The 22021-nt window shown below is 48.7% G+C and overlaps 1 protein-coding gene across 13 annotated transcripts in view; it reads left to right on the top strand.

Annotated features, from left to right (window-relative positions):
- Positions 1–17299, top strand: part of adgrb2 (adhesion G protein-coupled receptor B2) — a 164295-nt gene extending 146996 nt beyond the window's left edge. For 8 of the 13 annotated variants that reach the window (XM_088602458.1, XM_088602468.1, XM_088602459.1 and 5 more), the window contains 6 exons: positions 1168–1207; positions 3624–4288; positions 7037–7072; positions 8171–8272; positions 13596–13649; positions 14632–17299. In XM_088602458.1, coding sequence (XP_088458584.1) covers positions 1168–1207; positions 3624–4288; positions 7037–7072; positions 8171–8272; positions 13596–13649; positions 14632–14799 — 1065 coding nt within the window. In that variant the 3' untranslated portion in view covers positions 14800–17299. The other 5 variants (XR_015925870.1, XM_088602464.1, XM_088602465.1 and 2 more) reach the window with 5 other exon arrangements.
- Positions 17300–22021: the final 4722 nt, after the last annotated feature.

Below are 22021 nucleotides of genomic sequence, written 5' to 3'. Positions count from 1 at the left end.
GTTCCAGGTTCCTAACCAACAGAATTAGAAGGCTGAGTGGGTTGACACACCTGGGTCTGCATGAAAGGAGTCAGAAATGGATTTTAAAAGCTTTTTGATTTCTGCTTTTCCAGCATGCTAAAAAAAATTGACATTGAAATCAAATACTTCACAAAAATAGTATCATGTGAATCTATTTTTTTTCGAATCTGATTTTTGAGATAATTCAACTGCTATTTGACAGTGGAAATATCAGTACAGTATGTATGTTTATTCTCAGAATGACAAAAGATGTTTAAGAAAGAATTTGTATCTGCTCAGGAAGTGTGAAAAGTCATTCTTGAGGGCTGAAATGTTAAACCAACAGAGTTAGCTATGGTGGACAACTACAGTGTTGTCTGTAGCTAGGCACAGTGTTGTACAAAGTACAAACAGAATTATTATATTAGCAGCACCCATTCCACTAGTGTCTGTGATGAAACAGCGCCCCCTCAGGGGTAAAATGGGATGCTTAGCTGTCTGCTTACTTGAGAAAACTTTTGGCCTTGTAGCTTCGCCCTGTGTGTCCTCAGCTCTGCCAATTACTGCTCCACTCTGCTTTAATGGCTTTAATTAATGTGATTGTCAATCAGTTCTTTCCCAGACAGCAGAGGCTGCTTCCCAACAGAAGCGTTCTGTTGCTCTGTTGTGCACAGCTCAAGAAGTGTGGCTCTTCTACCTGATAATCACGGCTAGCACATTGCAGATTGGTGTTATGTTCTACTTGGATTGCTGTTGTTAATTGCTTCTTATGTGCCCTTTTAGATTCACACTAACACAGCGCACAGGTGTACACAGATGGTCTTGACAAAGCGTTCAGCCAGGCTCAACTGCCTAAACGTCAGCCTGAGGTTCAGATTTGCAAGCAATTCAGTGCTGAAAGAGTTCTCATGCTGGACATAGAAAAAGAATCACATTGAACTGTTGTTTGAGGGGAGGAAATCCATTTATCTAAAACCATCTCTATTCAATGAACGAGTAAAAGAACACTTTCTCCTAATAAACAAATCTCTTCATCAAACCACAAAAGAGTGCAATTTCAGGGTGTCCTGATCAGCTACAGTAAACACGAGAATTAGGGTAGAACGCTTGTGACCGTCTTTAACTGTTCCTCTGTGTTTAAACCCTCTGTTTCCTGCCTTCATATAGACAGACTTTGAAAAAGATGTGGACCTGGCTTGCCAAACAGGTAAGGCTTTTTTTTATCAAAGCACTCTCCAGTCAGACATGAAGAGCACAGGATCAGTGAACTCCAGCACACTGAATATGTACTTTATGATCAGCAGCACACTGGCTCAGTGGTCTGCCTCCCAGCTCTGGGGTGCACTTCGGGGCTGGGGCACCTTCTTTAGACTAGATAAGCAGCCCGCACACTCAGGTCTGACGGGAGATCTGAAAGCTCTGCAGTTTAAGAGGCTGGACCTTTCAGATGGTGACCAGCAGCTGATGGGGCCAACGTGATGTGGGCCTACGTAAATACTGTCTAACAGGAGAGATGAAGAGGCAGCCAGGAGAGAGTAAGTCTCCATTCTGCATCTGGATTGGCAAACCAAAACCAAAAAGAGATGGGACCTGGAGATTTTCACATTCATGGAAGTATTTAAATCTCCATTTTAAATCCAGCAGGCTGAGCCTGTTACTCTTGTTTGTTTATCTGGGTCAGTGTAAAGGGCAGGGTCACCTGTGGAGATACAGACGCACTTCTGAGCACAGAAGGTGGCTAGAGATAGGAATCTAGATTGAATGTACTGTGATGTATTGGGATCTAAGACCTCCCTGATTGTAATATTGCTTCTTGTATCAGTAGTAAAATATAACTTTATTAGTCATATACAATTTCTTGCATTAGAATTTTGTCATTTCACATACCCCAGCTTGCTCTCCATGACACACAGGCACACAGACAGGAAGAGAAGCTTGGGGTCAGAGCTCAGGGTCAGCCATTTAGACAGCACCCCTGGAGCAGCTGGGGTTAAGGGTCTTGCTCAGGGACCCATCAGAGAAGGATTCCTCTGCCAGCCACAGGATTTGAACCAGCAACCTTCCAGCCACAGGCACAGTTCCTTATCCGCAGCTCTGCCCCACTATTCAGCCTCTGTTACCTCTAATTACTCTTAACATTAGGTTTTATGTGACAGTATGAGATATGGGGTATAATACTGCCGCATTGTACTGCTTCTCTCTTCAGTCGTGCCTGATTTCTAGTTTGCCCTGAGTCTTGAGTTATTCATGTTTCTCCATCAGCCCCCAGCCCAGACTGTCTGCTTCTTTCATGATTATTTTGCACAGAACTACGTCCCACAAAACCCTCAGTAGCACCGGGGCTACTAAACTAGTGAGTCTGTGCTCTACTCCCAGCTTGGTTCTTGTATTTTGTCTTTAGGTCAAGTAGCTGTTTTTCATTGAGAGGTTTATTCTAGTCTAAAAAAATGTATTGCTGTTTTTATTTTCTAAATCCGTTCAGAAAGAGAGAGTCCTGGTAAGTTGTCAAGCTGTGCTAGGTTTGTTATTTGCTTAATAGGTACCTTAGTCTTTTCTAGTCTAGCAGTAGAAAATACTGCAAATCAGTTAGCGAAGTGCTGTGCTCTTGCGTGACTCAGTTGCACTCACTCTTGTCTAAAATGTCCATGAAGGGCAGCTCTTGCAATGCACAGTCGAGCTGATTGACTGGAGACACTGAACTAAACAGGTGTCAGAGGTTAATCTGATGGTTTCTGTTTGCAGTTTACTCATGCACGTACATGCCAGTTATACAAATATCAATTAAACCCTTTATACCCATAGCTAGCTGAGTTTTAAGTAGGAGTTTTTCATTGGATCTTGTTGCCTCGAAGAGCTTAAACGTCTTAATTAAAGGCCGCAGTGCTCCCAGACTCCAGCCCCGGGAGTCCACTCCTGTTGTTCCCTTGAGCCCGTGGCTCACATGGCTGAAGTCGAGGCTCAAGGAGGAACTGCTGCTCAGTGGACTTACCTGGTCACACAAAGGAAGGTTTCAAAAAGTAAATTTGTCGCATTTCCTTCTCTAAAATGTCCCTATAATGTTATTAAAGCTGAATATGGCTGAGTTAGAAATTCCTCCACCGACAGGAACCAAACCAGGGTTTCTGCACTTGACACAGAAGTCCTTTAAGATATTTAACTTGAGTTTCCAGTCTTAGTGTTAGTGGCCACTGTTTTGTTATTTATCCTGGTACATCTTTTTGAAACTCTGTCTGGAGAGAATTTGTATCTTGTGTGCTTATTAAAACCAATAAATGCCTTGTGCTTTTTATAACCGTTTCCTGAAATTAAAGCACTGCCAGTGTACAGACATCTTCATGTCTGTACTGTACAGATTTACCTTATACTTCTTCCTTCATGGTGAAGAGATGGTTACAGGCTACGAAGGACCAGCTTTCCCCTCTGTAGTGGTCAGGGTGACCAGATGCTCCATTCGCCTGTAATACAGTAGTGATGTTAAACAAAGAGATCAGCCAGATGTGAAGGGTCAAAGCGTCCCCCTTCTTTAACTAAGAGCTGTCGATCCCCCATCTTAGAGCTGGAGCCCTGGGCCCTGCCCCACCTGGTCCCACCCCTCTCTCTCTGCCTGCCCCTCTCTCCTCCAGTCATCTTTAAAGAGGTGAACACCTGCAACCCCGCGACCATCACTGGCACGCTGTCCCGCATCTCCCTGGACGACGAGGACGACCTCAAGCTCAACGCCAACCTGGAGGGCATGAACTTCGCCAGCCTCCCGGGCAACATCCCCCCGCCCAGCCTGCTGGTGCAGGTGCCGCCGGTGAGTGGGCTGAACGAGCTGGGCGAGCCGCCGCTGAAGAAAGACGTCAACCTGGAGCAGCAGCGTCAGCAGCAGCACACGGGGCCGGTGTACCTGTGCACGGACAGCGGCCTGCGCTCCGTGGAGCTCGGCTGGGCCCAGCCGCGCGAGCCTGGCGCCGAGGGCGACTACATGGTGCTGCCGCGGCGCCACGCCAGCCTCCGGCCCCAGGGCAAGCCGCTCAACATCGCCGTGGACGACGCGCCCTTCCCGCCGCCCCCGCCGCCCCTCGGCCTCCACCCCGCCGAGCCGGAGAGCTACCCCAACTTCGTGTCGGTGGACCACATCGACGTGAACCTGAACCAGCCCTACGGCACGCTCAAGCACCCCCAGGGGCTGCAGCTGAAGCCGCACCCCTCGGTGCGCCAGATCCTGGCCTCCGAGCTGGGCGACCGGAGCAGGACCATGCCGCGCAACATGGGCGGCTCCACTCTGTCGGTGGGGTCTCTGGAAGTAAGTAGAGAGACAGGCTTGAAGGGTCACCCCCCTGCCCGGCACTCATTTCACAGCCAGCTGCCAGCCCCACAGAGCAGGGCCCGGCAGAGAAAACGGGCTCCACAGTATTGGGGCGTTTGCATACGGGCCATGCGCTGTCAGGCCTCAGGCAGGCTATAAGCAGAGGTGGCCGTGTGAGTCTGACAGCAGAGGAGAGTCAGCTGGTCCCTGGCACACCCCTGTCCTGGAGGAATAGCTGGTGTATAGCTCCTGAGCAGCTCCTTGCCCAGTACCTGCGCGGTCTTTAAAAATGCATGCATGGTGCGGAAACACCCGGAGGCCCTCCTGCCAAGCTACCCCTTGAAGCTGAGGGCTGGGTGTCGAATTGAAACCTCCAAATGCTCCGTTAGGGAACATTTACCGTTGGCTGTGATGTCTTCCACTTCCGTGCGGACCTGCGGCGAGAGAATAGTAGTAGGGAAATCAGACCCATTCCCAGCTAGTTTGATCTCCAAGCCAGCCCCTCTGGGAAATGGTGGAATTCGGCTGTTTCTAATAACAACGGTAACTATGGTGATGGAGCTATCACCTAGCGATGCAGGTCTGCTACAGCAGCCCGCTCTGCTGAATGAGTGATTCAGTACCAGGCCAGCCGTGGTCCTGCGAGAGGTGGGCCACTGGACTTGCGGTCGTCCTCTCAGTCCGCCTTGTTCCCGGGAGAGGGACTGTTCGAACGCCATCTCGCACGCAGTGTGTTGCAGGTTTGTGAAAGCCGGCCTCTGGGCCAGTGTTGTTCGTGCTGCCAGGGAGCGGTCCTGTAATGCATGGCTTGCTGCTCCTGGAGTCACAGTGATCCCGTTCTGCGATGTGGTGCCAGCGCCCCCTGTCTCTGAAGGGGATGCAGGACATTCGCCGCGAGCAAGGGCAGTGAGCCTCGGCTCTCGCACCCCACGCCACTGCAGGGTGGGGGAGCTCCCAAGGAGTTCATTACTGAATGGGATCGTCATTGGTGAGTTCACCCAGGTGTTGCAGAGGGCTTGGACCATTAAGGGTCACTCTCCCAGTGGAGTGGAGGTGCCAAGGAGGATGACCCCTGGCTTAGAGCACAGCCATTGCCCAGAACGTGGCACCGTGTGCAGGACACAACAGGCGGTCCTGGCGAAAGCCCCTTCACGGGGGTCTGGTGTTTCCGATGACTCAACCAGATGTGATACCAAGCCGGGTGCAAACACGGCGGCGGCTGGCAGCCTGGCCTCGGGCATCAGGTAGGGTGTGACACCAGCGCGTGTGCCGGGGGGGCAGGTACCCAGCAGGGGGGTCTGTGGCACGGAGGCCAGGCAGGACCCAGTGAAACAAGAGCCAGCAGGGGGTGGTGACCCTTTAAGACAGGGAGGGGGTAGACTCAGCCTGTTTCTCTCAGGGAGGAGGAGAGCCGGCTGGCAGGTAGGTTGTGCTGTACCTCAGACCCAGCTGTGGGAACAGGAGCACATCCCCAGCCTCCTCTCAGCTGGATCCTGCTGTTCACCCTGGAGTAACGGGGTTGAATGTCCCCTTTCCAGGACAATCCAAGTAAAGAAAATCCCCTGTATCTAAACAATAGATCCCTTTTTTTATTTTTCCAGATTTTCCTAAATAAATAAGACTGAGGGGGGAGGGGTTGTGTTCTGTCTGCCTTCTGTGCTTCTTCAAGGTTCTCCGAAGAGCAACTAAGGAGACGGACTAAACCCCGCCCCCTCTTCCCCTGCCCCTGTCCCCGCCCCTGTCCCCGCCCCCGGTCAGCCCTTGTCCCCGCCCCTCTCCCGGTCGGCTGTAGCCCTGCGTGTGCTATCACACTGCGGGACGTTGCCATAAGACCAGGGAGCACTGAAGGTAAGTGTGTCACCAAGGTCACTGTCACAGCCTCTCACCTTCAAAGCAGCAATAACTCCACCCTTTCAAACTCTGTGTAAAGACAAGAATGTTCATTTTGGTTTAAAGTGGAACAATAGTCTGATTCTGTCTCTGAATCTGAGAGCAGTGTTATTTCTTCCTAATTCAGTGATGCTTTGTGCATTAAACACGCAATAACTTTAAGTCATCTGCTTCTTAAGTGGATAAACGTCCATATTAAGATGATCTCTGCTTTGATCAGGTGAACTGATGCAACGAGGAAGTGTTGCACAGTACTGGCAAATCTGAGAGGATTTCATTACTTTTTTTTCCTTTCTTAAACTCAAATAACTCCAGATATATCTAAGATCCAGGCACACTTTGAATATTAGATTTTAAAATGGAACAAACTCCGAACACAAAGCTCAGTGTCAGTGACCAATACTGCAGTGATGCAGGATTTTTCCAACAAGCTTTGGAGCAGTAAAATCTGATACTAGTCATTGATTTGGCACAAGAGATTGAACATAAGTAAACTACATACTGAATATACTGTGTACACACACATGACAGCTCAGCTCCACGACATCAAGGATCAGCCTTGTTGTCATGATTGTTCAGTTGCAACAGAAAACCCTCTGCTCAAAACAGAAGACCGACAGATCTGCATGTGGCAGGGCCTGATGCAGATGCTCACGTGGACACCGGATATTTGTAGTTGAGAAACATGGGTGGATCCCTGGTGGGGTGGGCCAGGAGGTGCTGCCTGAAAGTCAGTGGGGCACAGTGCTCCCCCACACTGGGAGAGCTTCCTCTCCTGGAGGATGTGCTTTTTGATGATGGTCATACACTGAGTGAGTTGCTGTCATTGATAATGTCTTCTCTCCCTCCCTCCAGAGGAAAAGAGTACGATATTCTGACTTGGATTTCGAGGTAAGACACGCCTGAATGAACCGGTTCTTGAGTCTGCTGAGTGATTCTGTGTGCGAGGGGTAGCAGCCAGCATGGCTGAGCCAGTTCAGGACAGGGGGCACAGCGCCTCGAGCTTCTGCTCCCCCGACTCCTGTGGCCAGCCGGGCTTCCTGCTGAGCGCGGGTGAGCCGAGTGGAAAGAGCAAGCAGACACTGGGGACTCCACTGGCCTGCTGGCCTTGGGGATTTGGACACCAGCCTCTTGTTGACTGGAGACATACCCCTGCAGACAGGCACTGGCACCCCATATGCTTAATCGAGCCCTCTAATCCACCACTTACTTGGAGTAACGAGTGGTCAGTCATCTTAAGAAATGTGTCATTGACAATACATGCGGTTCAATAGATTATTCAGAATTATCTAGTGAAAGGCCTTGCTCCAGTACTTGTGTCTGTCAGTGGCCCAGTCCTCTGCCCTCTGAGGCGCGGTGTCTTCTTCAGCACAGGGCAGCCCCTGCCTGGCCCTGCTGGAGCCCGGCTCCCTGGACACACACTGTCAAGGATGTCCCTTTCCAGTGCTAGGTACAGTAATTACCTCCTGAAGGACGCAGGATTAGGAGAAATGAATACCTGTTTGGAGGAGGAATGTGCTGGTTCTTGGTTGATGAAGTGGTAATGAATCTTTGCAGGACTGCGTTGACTGTAATATTATTTTGAGTCAGTGTGTCGGGATTCGAACCAGCAACCACACACACATCTCTTCCTTCCCCAGAATCCAACCACCCACCCCCTCACCATTTCGACAGCCCTCTGGCCCAAAGCAGTCCCTGTCCCCACCCCTTTCCCTGTCCTAGCCTTTCCTGTCCCTGTCCCTGTCCCCTGTCCCTGTCCCCTGTCCCCTGTCCCTGTCCCTGTACCCTGTCCCCTGTCCCCTGTCCCCTGTCCCCTGTCCCCTTTGCCCTGTCCCCTGTCCCCTGTCCCCTGTCCCCTGTCCCCTGTCCCCTGTCCCCTTTGCCCTGTCCCCTGTCCCCTGTCCCCTGTCCCCTGTCCCTGTGGCTCCGCGCTCTCGGTCCCGGGTCCTCTCACCCTGCTCTTGTCTTCTCGCTCTTCTCCCGTCTCAGAAGGTGATGCACACTCGGAAGCGCCACTCGGAGCTGTACCACGAGCTCAACCACAAGTTCCACACCATCGACAGGTACAGGGAGCCGTCCGCCGCCTGCAAGGTAAGACCCGCTCCCCCGCGTCTGCGGGCCGTCCCGAACCACGGGCAGTAAGCCCTCGGTGCAGCGTCCTCCTGTGTTTCTGGTCCTTGTAAATCAAAGGACTGGCGACCTTGTCTTTTTAACCAAACCTTTGCTGAGGTTGAACGTGCGACGGCGCTGTTAGAATCGGGTTTGGTGTTTCTCCTTGGGGATCTCAGGCTGAACTGCTTCCCAATCACCGTCCTTCAATAAGCCATCACTCCAGACTCCCGCCGCTCGTACCCCAGAAAGACAAGTAAAGCACATGAGAGCCGGTCTCCCAGTAGAAATGAAGAGGCTTCCTTGTCAAACAGCTGCCCCACCATGCCCCGCTCCTCTCCGGTAGCCAGTTACTCGCTCTGGGATTTCAGATCTCTTTCCATTTGAAGTCGTTGACTCTGAGCGCTGATCCAGCCCCAGAGTGTCTTTAAAACACTAGCTCAGTGTGTAATTAATTTAAAGAGTTTGCTCTCCTTTTTAAGTCTGCCCTTGCTCCTGATCGAGTCCGATTGCAATCTGCGCCTCGGGTGGTATAGATTTCAAAGCAGGGCAGATAGCAGTTGATGACTTTGCGTGTGCTTCCCGCTTGGCGAGCGAGGGGTACGCACTGCCAGGCGCTTCACTGCACTGCACCCCGAGTCCCAAGTACCCCGAGTCCCAAGTACCCCGAGTCCTAAGTACCCTGAGCCCCGAGCACCCTGAGCCCCGAGCCCCAAGTGAGGCAGCGCTGCCAGGCGGAGGGAGGCACTGTACTGCCATGGCCGAGCGCAGGGGTTTGAGATGCACGGCAGACAAGCGAAACCACAACAGAAACAAGCACTGAAAAGCAGATTAGAGCTGTACAAATGCCCTGCTAGGCTGATGTCAGGGGTTCGTGTGTCCCTGGTTAGTGTCGCCCTTAGTTCTGAAAACAGGGTAAATGATAAAAGGGGAGAGTCTTTTCCCAGCAGTTCATGATATACAGTATACTACTCTAATGTACTGCATATACTGAAGTATATGTATACACCACAGTATATGTACTGTATGTGCTCCTTAGCAAAATGACTATCTTCAGCTTAACTGCAGGGAAACAGAAATGCTCCTGTTTGAAATCCTCCTCTAATTTTGCCAGGGTTAGACAATATTCTCTCCAGTCCCATTGACCTTCTCTCATGCAGCAGATACAAATTAATATTCTTCTGATGGGTGAAGCTTACTTCTCTCTGCCAGAGAACTGGCCTGATTCTCTTTTCAGACATGGTGGGTATCAAGTATACTGCAGTCGAGCCTCATCCAGCAGCACAGCAGGACAGAATCACTGTCCTTCATTCCTCTGACTGTGCCAGAGTCATTGTTCACAGAGTTTGCTTGACCTCTTGGGCCTGTGGGGGGATGTGTTAGCATGATCAATTTTGATTACATCTCATTGTGTTTACTGCCATTGCTTTAGCCCCGACAGACTAACCTGGGGGCACTGAAAACATCCAAGCACATCATTAACTCACACTTCTCTTCCACTAAACAGAAACGCTAGGTAAAAAGTTCCAATTCTAGTTCTAACAAACTCTAAAAAGGTTATAATGGACTATCTTCATTAGTGGTTTATATGAGCATTGAAAAGCTGCAAACAAGACAGGGTCATTCAGCCCATCTTGCTGTTTTTTTTAGTTTAGAAGCTCAGAAAAACTTTGTGTACAGAAATGTTGACTATTCTCTGGCCAAAATGAATTCCCTTTTTGTTTCCAAATGTGTAATAAGTAGATGCAGTATACATAGGTTGTCTTTCATTTTCTTTTGATCTTGAAAATAACGTGAAAACATAAAAAGGCGTGAGCTTTTAGTCAGCGGAGCCCAGAGGAGGTGGTGATGTACAGTAGTGCCAAACACAAACATTTCACTCCCCCAGTAAAGGAGCCGTGTTTGTGGAAGACTCTGTCACACGCTGCTCTCAGACTCCTGTCTGCTTCCGGACCCCCCAGTGGGTCCTGTCTGTCATGTGTGCGTTCATAGCATCTGAATGTTTCTCGTGATCTCTCATCTCATCCCGACAGCGCTGGAACAAACTCAATTACCTTCCTCCCTCATTTAAAAGTGTCCCTGTTTCCCTGTGACGTGTGCATACAGCCCCACAGAAAACTCTCACTGCCTCAATATTTGCTGTGCAGGTTACACCTCCGAGACATACAGAAGTCCCAAATAAACGAAAAATGACCTTCATTTATCAAGAAAGCCAACGTAAGCATGACGCACCAGTAGAGAAGTTTAGGCTCCTAAAGATGTTGCACAGATAGTCAGTTTGTTGTTTTTATAGTAGAATGAGTGTGGTACTGTATGTACAGTGCTTGTGTAATTGAGGTGAAAAATCAGGCCAGTGAGCACGAGACCGTATTGGTAGTTTTTGACTCAAAGAATAAATCAATCTGTTTTAAAAACTGACCACAAGGAACTACAAAGCCTGAACAACTAAAACCAATCCTAAAATTAAAACTGTAGCATCCCAAGCCCATTCCATCAGTTACTTTTGCAAACCATCGTTTTGTTTCATTTGAATATTATCCTGTCTTTTTTTAATTGCATCGTTCTGGTTAAGTGTTACCGCGGGAGTCCAGGTCTCTGTCTTTCTGGCAAGCTTCCTCTTTCAGAAGAAGCCATGCGGAGTCTCTCTCCCCTGCAATCCTGCCCCACAGCAGTAGCGAAGGCTGTCTTCTCATCGACCTCTGTGCAAAACATGATCACAAGAGGGATGCAGGCATGATGGGCCCTCTAGATAAACGTTCTGTTGAGCTGGCGTGCGAATCAAAACTGCCCTGCAGTTGATACTTAACATGACTGACATCAGTCTTCAATACAGTGCAATAAGGGGATGAGATTTAAAATTTCCACAGCACATGCCCGGGTGTGTGCCTGAAAGCATGTGTGCTCAGTAGTGGAAAGAGGGCTAACTAAACGTATCAACTCATATGACTATAGAAAGCGAAACGATTACACAAATTATTGCAAAGATATGATGGTACTGTATAAGTCAAGGGGAGAGATTGCTGAGCATCAGTCAGGGCTGATCGGGAAACAGTGACAGAATCGCAGGGGAGAGGAAAACCGCGTGTGGGCATGAGGCCCACTGTCAGCAGACTCACTGTGCCACCCAGGCGAACAGTTCAGTCTCCAGTGCTTGCTTGCTTGTTCTGTCCAGTAGTGTGTTTTTTTAGCAGTCTGTGACAGTGTTCAAGTAAACCGTCTCTCTACTTCTGGATCGGTTTCGTTCAAATTGCATGTTTTCTGTCATAGTTTGACTGTAGCCAGGCAGTCAGCCGGCCCAGAGGGAGCAAACTAGGAAAAGGTAAAAAAACACAAATAAATTCAACGAGTACTTTTCTAAAACAAAAAATAATCAACCGAAACAACAAGATCCTTCCGTGTTTCGCTAATCATCCCTGTAGAGGTAGTACAGAGAAGGAAATCCCACCGTAGCATGTCTGTTTGTTTTGAGCTCTTGAATTTGCAAGTGGTAGCACGGCTTCTGAAGTCTGACCCAGCTCGTGACGTCCTGTCTGTCTGCAGTGTGTAGTTCCTCTCCCCCGATGGCTGGGAATGATATAGACCAGAGCTTCCCAATCCTGGTCCTGGGACCCCCACACCTGATGGTTTTTATTCCACCTGCGCCCTCAATTACAATAATTGGACCCTCAGTAGACCTCGTAATAGGTTTCATTTGAACTCTTTAATTGTGTTTAGTTCCCCAACCTGCAGGGAGGTTACCTTGTAGCTACAGTGTTTCATAATTAATTTAAAGTCTCCGACCTCTGAGCAGAACAAAAATTGGCTCCAACCAAGCACCCTGTTGGTTTAATTCAGGATCATATATGTAGATGATCTACAGTACGAGAATTCAGGATTTCTAAGAAACTAGAGGTCAGCTGCAGTGAACACCAGGGGCTGAGGCTCCCCTGGATCTGGACTGGGAACCCTGATAGAGAGCTCCCCTGTGTTTCCTGTTGTTGTTAAGGGGCAGAGGAGCAGGACGGCGGGGCTCCCACTGAGGTTGGCTGAGGGATCCGATTAGTTTCCCTTTCACTTCTGAGACGGAGGTTCTATGGGATTTTAGTGAAAGCGAATCTCACAGGTCCTGCCTGGCACTGAGCTCCTGGTGGGCGCACGAGGACTCAGAGCCTCAGGACTGCCTGCAGCCCTGACTGCCCTGAGCTGAGGAGCTGTGGAAGATGTGCTGTAAATACTGTACACATTGTGCACAGCTCAACCGCTCACTGAACCTCATTAAATCATCCAGTCGAAGAGCCCTGAATGTTGCTCCGGACAGGGCTGCTACAGACTCCCCTGGTGTTCGTCTCCTCTGGAACAGAGGCACTTCCTCAGGGTGGCTGATGTTCCTCACGTTCCATAAGCCCACAGTCTCTTCAGTGGAAAACACGAGAAGACAGCATCGATTAGTAATTTGAAGGAAACAACCTCTTAAGGAAATTTCATGAGAACACCTACAAAATATTGCAGGAAATATCAACCCAATGGCAGCCCTGTATCTGTGAGTTCAGTATCCCATGCTCCTCTGCTTGAAATGACTTTGTGACTGGCGTCAGTCCCCAGGCGTGCTGGAACCCATCGGATTACTGTAGTAGGGACAGCTTGCACTGCTGTGGTGTGGAAAATGAAACAGCGCTTCACAGTGAATCAGCATAGGAGCATGAAATCTTTCCAGATGCCTCGTGCTTGTAGAAGTAACGCACATCACTGGAGCCCAGATGCACCACTTCGAGAAATTATTTATTAATTTCTCCAAACGTTCACCTAAATACACGTTTCCAAGAAACTGAATTGAAGTAAAGCACGTTGAAGTCACATTTAAGCAAATGAAATATGGCAAAGAATGACACAAACAGAGTCAAATGCATGATGAAACTGCAAATTTTCTGTCTTAAACTTTCCTGCTATTGTTATTAGTATAACAATATACAGCCTGTGGTATAACTGTAGGGACGGGCAAGAGTCTTCGGCCAAGCTTCATTTTGTTGCTCACTGTGCAGCTCCACAAAGCCACAAGTGCACAGCTCCAGTCCTCCAGGGTCACAATCCAGTTATCCTTAACACATCAACAGCTAAAGCCCTTTGAAAGGTGCTCACCGGGTCCAGAGATGGTGATAATCAGCTCAACGAGGTCATTAAGAGTAGAGCAGGAAGGAAAATCTGGAGATGTGGTGGCCCTCCAGGATTGGAGCTCCACTGCTGGGTTTCAGAAACCAGAGCATACACTTGCCCAGGACTGGTCCGCTTTGTTGCTGACTACGATCCCCTTCATTTTTTACTGAAACAGAGGGAAAAGCGATGGAGCATTTCGTCAGCCGGAGGTGAAAAGAACTCTTCGAGTGTAAGTAGAAAGACTACAGGGGAGAGAGCGGGATGGGAACTAGCAGGCAGGCAGCAGTGCCGGGCTGCAGGACCTTGGCCGAGGAGATGCGGTTGTGTCCTCATCCAAACACTCATCCCACAGCCCAGCGTGTGCGTCTGTTGTTACATCACCAACCTTCTTAAGAGCCTTGTGCGGCGAAGCATGGGTGAAATCGTGGTAAAGTCCTGTACATCGACGTATGGTACAGACCTTGAGCGAACATTGAAAATAAATGCAGGGTAAAAGGATGGGAAATCATGGATAAACCATGACAATAACGGTGCAGCTAGCGGAAGGATTACTGAAGGCACCATTGCACACACTGAAGGGAGAGTCTCTGCAATGACCTTTCTTACTGCCCCTCCTCTGTCATTCTCCGCCAGCTGTATCTTTTATAAAGTATGTGAAAATGTATAGTTCGTCTGTTACTGCCTCCTGGTGGCAGAGGTTTGAAGTGCAGCTACTGGGGACTCGCTCCAGGTTTAACAGCCAGTGAGTGATTGATCAGGGCGCAGCCTGTCCTGTGTGAGCTGTAGTTCGGCCTCATGCCCTGTGTGTGTGGCCTAGGCTCCAGGAGGCCAGGAGTGAGCGCCTCTCTGGTAATGGAAGGGTGATGAAGGAGATATCTGTCCTGGGATGGTCTTCATGCTCTTTAATAACAGGGCTAGCTTCTGTTCATCCCTTTTTAATGCAGCTGCTCATTTCTACTCATCAGGAGAGTTGTCCTGTGGGCATGCATGGCACAGGCTTGATTTGTTTAATGTGCTCGCTATCACAGCCTTGGTGCTGACGTTACTCCGGCTGGGGAGCAATCATCATTATCTCAAAAGAATTCGAATGTAAAACTGTTTTTTTTTTCTCCTGCTCACTGATTACTGTTTATTGTGCACCGGTCTTGAAAGACAGCTTACGATTGCAGATAAAACGGATAGTCTTGAGCTCGTTTTTTTTGTTTTGGCAGGACAAGTCCACCCCTGATGACCAGTCCTGGGACAGTTTCAAAGCGATGACCCTCACCGCCGCCCCATCCACACAGAAAGACAAACTGGAAATGCACAGCAAGGCCTGGAGCAAGACCTCCAGCCACACCCCGGACTCCTCAGAGGGAGACTTCCAGACCGAGGTCTGAGACCCTGTCTTGAAACCGCCACGCCTGCAGCTGGGAACGAAGGAGCTGAAGGGCGAAGTCAGCGCCGTCGCAGATGGAAGAGCAATCCCGCGCACGTTGTTCCTGCAGACAGGACGGGAAGATGAGGGCAGACTGAGCTCTGCACTTTTGCACTGACTGCCACTTCGACAGGAGGGAGGGGGGTAGGGGAGGGGGACAGGGAGACAGGCTTTTTAAACATGGTTTTCTGAAAAACGTCTTGATTTTCTTCGGGAGGATTCCCTTCACCGGTTTCACACACAAGAATGGGAGAACTGCAGTTTTTTTAGACATTTTCTCACTGATGTTGCACATGTCTTAAGCCATTTAGAGTTTCGTTTGGGTCCTTTCCTTCCTAGGGGGCGACCCGGGTGTTCCCTTTGAGAATTCGTTAATAAACCGGTCCCAGTCGCTGCGCTCCCCCGCGCCAGGAGCACGGCTTTACTCTCCTCTCGCTCTTCTCTCGCGTCGCCTAGAGATTCTTCTCTTTGTTTTGAAGTCGGGGGGGGGGGGGGCTCTTTTTAGTTTTTCGAACTTGGAATTAAACCTCAGCCAGTGTTGTGGCTGCTTCGACCTTGGTTTGGCCTTTTTTCAATGTTGGAATAATCATTATATTTCTGTTTGTTCCTTCTTTTGTTCACACTGAGAAGCATTTGGAAACCAGCCTGCATTCCTCTGAATTGAAGCCCCTAAGAGCAGTTTCCCCTCATGTGTGTGCTGCAGATTTCGGCACAGTTCTTTGGGCTCGAAAGTTACCTGTCCACTCCGCGGGTGGGAAAGCAATCACAATGCCCACGTTGTGGCAGAGGCCCTTGGCAGAGGTGTCCCACGTCCACCACGGAAGACCAGTCGAGCTGCTGTTGTCCTGGAGACCCCGCCTGGCAGGAGCCCGACCGGCCCCTCACAGATACTCCGCCGTCCCGTTCAGAAGCCCACTGTTGGGCGACGTCTGTGTTTCTACCGAGTGATTAACGCCGTGAGCAAGTGGCTCTAAAATATCACTAGGCAGGCCCTATACAGTACATCCCATTTAAATTGTCACCCATGTTATTTAAGATACTGAGCTGAGATCAGCCCAAGTTCGTAATAGAGTTGTATGAAAAGCTTGCCAATGAGACCAGAATGAATTACCTTGAAAGTTTACTAGTTTATTGAAATGCAGTGGTATACAGGGTTTTTTATGGTCTCATAGTCTTTTCCACCACCCCCTGCTGCAGCAACAGAAAAACACACAATACACAACACGCACAATACACACGTTGGGCTGTGAGAGAACCACTGGGAAATGAATAACACTGGCGTTAGGCAGCTTACTTGTCAGATTTTAGCTAACAGAATTCAGAAAGCCACTGGAATCCAGGCAGTTAATTAGGACCCCGCAGGCAAGAAGTAAAATAGGAGATCGCCATGGGCAGAGCAGCTCTGTCGCTCGGTCCCACTCCCAACAGAGCCTGCCAGGGATGATGGAGGTAAGTATGTCCTCAGCAGCACAGAACCCTGACAGAAACATTTGTTTTACTTCTTTCTTCCCATCCTTTGCAGTTTTTAAAATGCCATCCCACTTGAGTGCTTCTGTACGCATTTATTGCCTGATTTCTTTTAACTTGTTCTCTAACTTGTGCAAGTTTTCGTATTAATAGTAGTGCGTTAGCTTCCCCGCTTGGCTGATCCGCTGCTGGAGCGCAGAAACTCTGATACCTATCTGCTCGTGAGCACCAGGCCCTTCAGGGGAGTGTTCCTGTCTCTGACGAGCGTCCTGTGTGTCTCATCTTTGCCTGGGGATGGCTCTGTGGCGGAGCAGGACAGATCAGGCGATCCGCAGGCTCATTCCAACATTGTGACGCAGACTCTGGGCCCGTTTCACGACAGAGGTGGACTCCTGAAGCACCGATGGACTAAAGCTCCCTGGAACCAGGGGAATGGGCCTTTATACCGACTGAAACCCATCCAGCATTTCCACAGCCCCACCCCTGCGCTGAGGTACGTCAGCCTGCCTTACGAGCTGCACTCCACCCCCGTGCACACTGTGGACTGCGAGCTAACAAGAAGCATGCTTCTTTGAAGAGCACTGGGGACCGTTGTGCTCTTAACCTGCACACTTCTGCCATTCTGAAAATCCTGAAAGACTTCACAAGCAACCCAACCGTTCATGTCCTGTAGGACATATCCAGTTAGACGAGTAGACGAACTGTACATTGCTGCAGCTGACAGCCTAACCCAAGCATTGGCTCTTCACTCTCTAGGGGACTTGAAATCCTCCCCCTGTTTGTTTTTCCTATTGCTTTTCCACAGGACCTCAACCTCATCCCATCTGAAACTTCTGATCCCCGTCTGTCACAGCCAGCTTGCTTCTGAGGAGCCTGACACTATAACTTCCTGTGAAAACCTTTTTATCTGTCTGTCCTTTTTTACACAAAGCTGTATGAGTAGTGTTTTATTGTTTTCATATAGTATTTTTATGAGAATAAAAAAGTTTTCTGCACTGTCATTTCTTAATATGCGAAGAGAAGGAAACTCGTCAGTGTTTTGTATAACGTATAACAGGAGTGTGTTTTATGGAACTGGGGGGGCGGGCGGAAAGAACTTCCATTCTCTTCTCTGATTGGCTGGGAGTCGTCTCAGCCTCTCAGCCTCAGCCAATGACCAGCCCCGACCTGGTCCTGGCCTGCTGGTCACACCGACACAGTAGAGTTATCAGCGCATTGCAAACCCCGTCTGATTCATTATGTACCCTGAGCTACTTCCTCCGTGCACATGACCCGTTATAGGATGACAGACAACTGGAAATGAACATTTAAATATTTACAGCACCACAGTAATCAAATACATGACTTTCCAATCCATACAGCGACAAGACTTAAGAGTGTAAGGACACTGACAAGAGGAACCACTCAGCCCATCTTGATCGTATTTTAGCAGCTAACTGATTCCAGGATTTCAACCCGCCGATTCCAGACAAAAGCCAGGGTTCCACCTTCGGCAGTATGGCTGGGTAGGTCTCCCCAGACCCCTGCTAGGTAAAGAGGTACATCCTGTTCTCAGGTTTTCACTGCCTCCAGAGCAGCTGTACCGCTTATGTCCGTTATCTGAGTGGACCGCTTGCCTGATTTGTTGATGATCAATTCATTTACATCACTGCAGACCAGGCAGTGCTAAAAACCAGACTGGAATGCAATAAGGTCAGCTGACTGGCCAGCCCTGCTATGTTCTAACACCTAGTAAGACTGTGATCTGTGCAGAAGAAACTATTTCTGAATGAGACTAAATGTTGGTACTCATATTATTACAACATAACTCCTGTATATATGCCAGGTGAGTTGATTGGCTTCCTCTCTGATTGAAGGGGGGTTGGCTGGGGCTGGCGGGGCTGTGTCCTGGTTGCTGGGCCAGGGAGGGTCCAGAGCCCACGACAGCCCTGCTAAGGGGCGGGTCAGACCGGACACTGCCCGATACTGGACAGCAAGCCAGTGGGAGGGGGGTTATGGGTCTCCAGAGCATGGCGAGACAGCAGAGTGTGTGACGCTCTTCTTTCTGCTTCCTGGGTTCCTGTGTCTGTTGGAAAGAACAGGGCTGCCGCAGTAATTGAGGTTTTGCCATTTTTCCTGGTTGAGTATTAGGAGTGAGAAATCACACAGCAGGTACAGTTTAATGAGCTGTCACACGTCAGGCCGGGCGCGAGAGCTGCTGCCCAGCTACAGTACGCCACGATTCATCCAGGAAAATTTCTCTTTATGCTGGTTTTCCTTCCAACTCCAAATTGACATCAGTGTATTAGAGAATCCCTTGACCCTGCGTGGAAGCTGAATGTGTCCAGTCTCTTCCGTGAGCACCACCGAACGGAGTCCACAGCCTATGCTGGAGAATTACATCCCTGAGGAATTTGATCTCTGTCAAAGAGCAAAGTCCCCTACCTGTGATTCCCTGAAACCAAGAGTAATTCCAGTAAAACAAGAAGGACTGGAGGATCATGCAATTCTTAAAAAGCTTTCATGTCCTTTACTTGCTAAAGATTTGCTCTAATTCATTTCCCGGTTATCACTTTAGCCTTTTGTTTCAACAACTGCACCATCTGTGCCATCTCATACGCATGGGGGCGCTCTGTGTTTTACTGGCAACTGTTCCCTTAATTACGACATGTTTCTATTTACAGTTTTTGGAACGTTTAGACAAATGGCAGACAAACTCTAAAATAGTCTTGTAAACTTGCCTTGGTAAACTTTCGGGGGAACCCGGGACTTGTGTCAAAGGCTGTCAGCTTGCAGCTCCGATCTGTCACATAGGAACATTTAATCCCCGCGCTGCTAGACTGAAACACTCCGTCCTGGTGTTTTTAATGCCTTGAAGGCATTTCTTAATGTAAGCCTTCCCCCAGAGTGAGTCAACAGTGCTGAGGAGAGCTGCTGCGTGGCACAAACAGGACCACAGTGGCCTCTGCTGGTCAGCTTGGGTAATGCACCAAGGTTACAAAAGAGAGAAGTCATTGCCACTGCCTGCACAAGAGGTCCTGGTCTCATGCGGCACCATAAAGGACTCAGTCAGAGCTCAGACATCTTCAGAAGTAACGCCATTAGCACAGATTCCTGGAATATGTAAGTTCTTTAGCAACAGTTAAACTCTGCTTTGAGGTCCATCAGACTAAAAAGAAGGAAAATGGAGGCCTTGGTGATCAGGGGCATGTCAGGCTGGAGGCTGGGGTCTTAGTGTGATTGTTTTCCGAGGGGTCTCCTCCCTCCACTCTGGGGACTCATCGGCTGGGCCCTGAGCGTGCGGGGGCCCGTGAGGGACAGGGGCAACCCTGTGGTCCCCCACACCAGCACACACAGGGGCACTGGCAATGGAAAGTAATTTAATCAGTCTCTCCTCCGTCTGGCCTGGAGTGTATCCATTAGGAATTTCTATTAGAAAAAAAACTAAGATGCTGCCTCAGAAGAGGACCCTTTCCTCCTTTTCTTATTCTTATTTACAAATTGGATTGGTTCAATAATAAATAAATGCTGTAGTCTAAATTGATCTGCTGTTCTTTCTTGCATCCTTAAAATGCCTTTGGTTACTATAAATAAAAGTGAATGGAAAGGTGCATGTTTTTATTGGGCTGAACTGACACAGTAATGCAGGCCGAAATCTCCCCAGATTGACAGGAAGCTCCATGCTTCTGTCGGACTCTCAGCTGGAGCTTCAATCTGTTCCAATTCTGGGGTGTCAAAATAAAGAAAACTACCTTTTCTTTAGAATTCAACCAGAATGACCTGGTGCGTTTCAGTATCTCTTTTCATCTCTACAGGAGCTTTTTTGACATCTTGAAATGGAGATGATATTCACACAGCTGCATGGTAATTAGAAAGGTATTCCTAACAAGTGAAGTTAAATAGAGAAGTGATGTCAAACACTGTATCGCTCAGAGCTCAGGTGCAATTACATCACTCTGAATTCACACAGGCAGCTGGCTTAGGAATTCGATAATTGATGCTCTGCATTTTGCTCTGCTCACTTCTCTCTGCTTTTAAAAGCACAGGAAGAATAAGGGAAAATGTTTTAAACTAATCTGCAGGTGCCATTCTTTTTTAACCATTAGGGTTTTCTTTTTAAGCTTTGACCTTCCTAGTTGTAGTAGACTCTGGTTTAACAAAACAGCTGGGCGATTAAAATAATGGCACTACACTGCTAAAACATTTTACAGATGGCAGCACAGAAAGTGATGTTGACTCTTAACACATCACAGCTCAGAGCTGATCGTCTTGTCCTGTGAGTGCAAGTCTGTGCTTGATGGCTGTTCTTCAGCTCTCTCAGCTCTGCAGCTGTGCAGGACCTGAATGTTCTATAAGACCCCTTCAGAAGGGTCACCTTGAACAGGGCAGAGCGCCAGTGAAAATCAGGGTTCTGGGGGTGTGGAACAGGGATAATCCATTTTTGCACTTTGATTTTAGCCCAGTGCAAGTCTTTACACTAATCCTTATATGGTCAAATGGTTTATTTAAAGGCAGGATTGTACTGCTTCAGATGCTGCTTTGAAGTGTTTTCTAGGTAACTGGTCCCTTAATGAATTGGGTGTTTTGAGTAATCAAGTGGAAATGACCTTTAGAAAAATCCTCTATAGGGTCAAGAATTTAATGAGGTTAATTGCATAATTGACTGCTCAAGATGAAACAAAAACCAGAAGACACCAGGCCCTCCAGGAATTGTGTCTCATACCCTGCCTTGAATTGGCGATGATCAGAGGTTTGGAAAATGCTAATTTTTTCTAATTAAGCAATTGATTGATCCAATTAAGTTATTCAGCTGAAAAAAAAAACACCAGAAGCCACTGTGGCTCTCAAAGACCAGGGCTGCAGTCTCCTATAGTAACCAACTTCGTCCTCCTTCAGACTGGAGGACATGGGGGAATGTTTTCAGTGGGCCAATTAAGCCAATTATGTGTCCAATTAGGTAATTATGATCATTAAGCTGAATGTGAAAAAGACGACTCAGCTGACTGAAACAATAGAATAATGGCATCAAGCTGAATAAGTGAGATTATGGAGCACATTTTGTTCAAGATTAAATGATGAACTGGCCTTTGTCACACACAAACCCCAGTTACCCCTCCCACTAGCGCCCCCACTAGGCCTGGGTGTTTTCTGAGAGACACCGGACGCCTTTAATCAAAATCAATCTAATTAAACACATGACCGTCATATAAAAATACTGTTTGCTCAACAGTTTGGAGATTCAGCATATTCACGATGGGACCTGTATATGTTGGATTAGTTGCCTTATGGCAGTCTTATCTAATTGGTTTAGGTGCCACATTCTCTGAGAGCCATCCGCAGGTCACGGGCAGCGCGCCAGATCCCTCTCGGCCGGGGGGAAGCGAAACGGGAGCTCATTCGTGTGATCTGATCATGTCTCCCGCTCACGTCCCCTTGTGCCTCCTGGCCCGAGCCCTCCCACGCGCAGCGGTAGACTCTCTCCCCTCGGCCAGGTCGAGCGATTCATAACTCCCGAGCTCGCCCACGGATACCGCCCAGCCGCCTGCGACTTTTTCAGCAACACCGCTATTGTTGCGGTTAAAGGAAATCGTTCTCCTGTGGAAATCATGGTGATTCAGATCAAACTCTGTTCAGCTGTGATCCCTGTGCAGGAAACTACTGACCTAGAAGCAAGTGCGGTCCTGTCATTCATTGAACTGCACGGCACATCCTTATCAGATGAACTTTCCAGTTTTTAA

Source organism: Lepisosteus platostomus, chromosome 13 (genome assembly GCF_059453375.1).
Source record: "Lepisosteus platostomus isolate fLepPlt1 chromosome 13, fLepPlt1.hap1, whole genome shotgun sequence".
Lineage (NCBI taxonomy): Eukaryota > Metazoa > Chordata > Actinopteri > Semionotiformes > Lepisosteidae > Lepisosteus > Lepisosteus platostomus.
The sequence above is the reverse complement of the archived record's forward strand: the minus strand, read 5'-3'. Positions and strand labels throughout refer to the sequence as shown.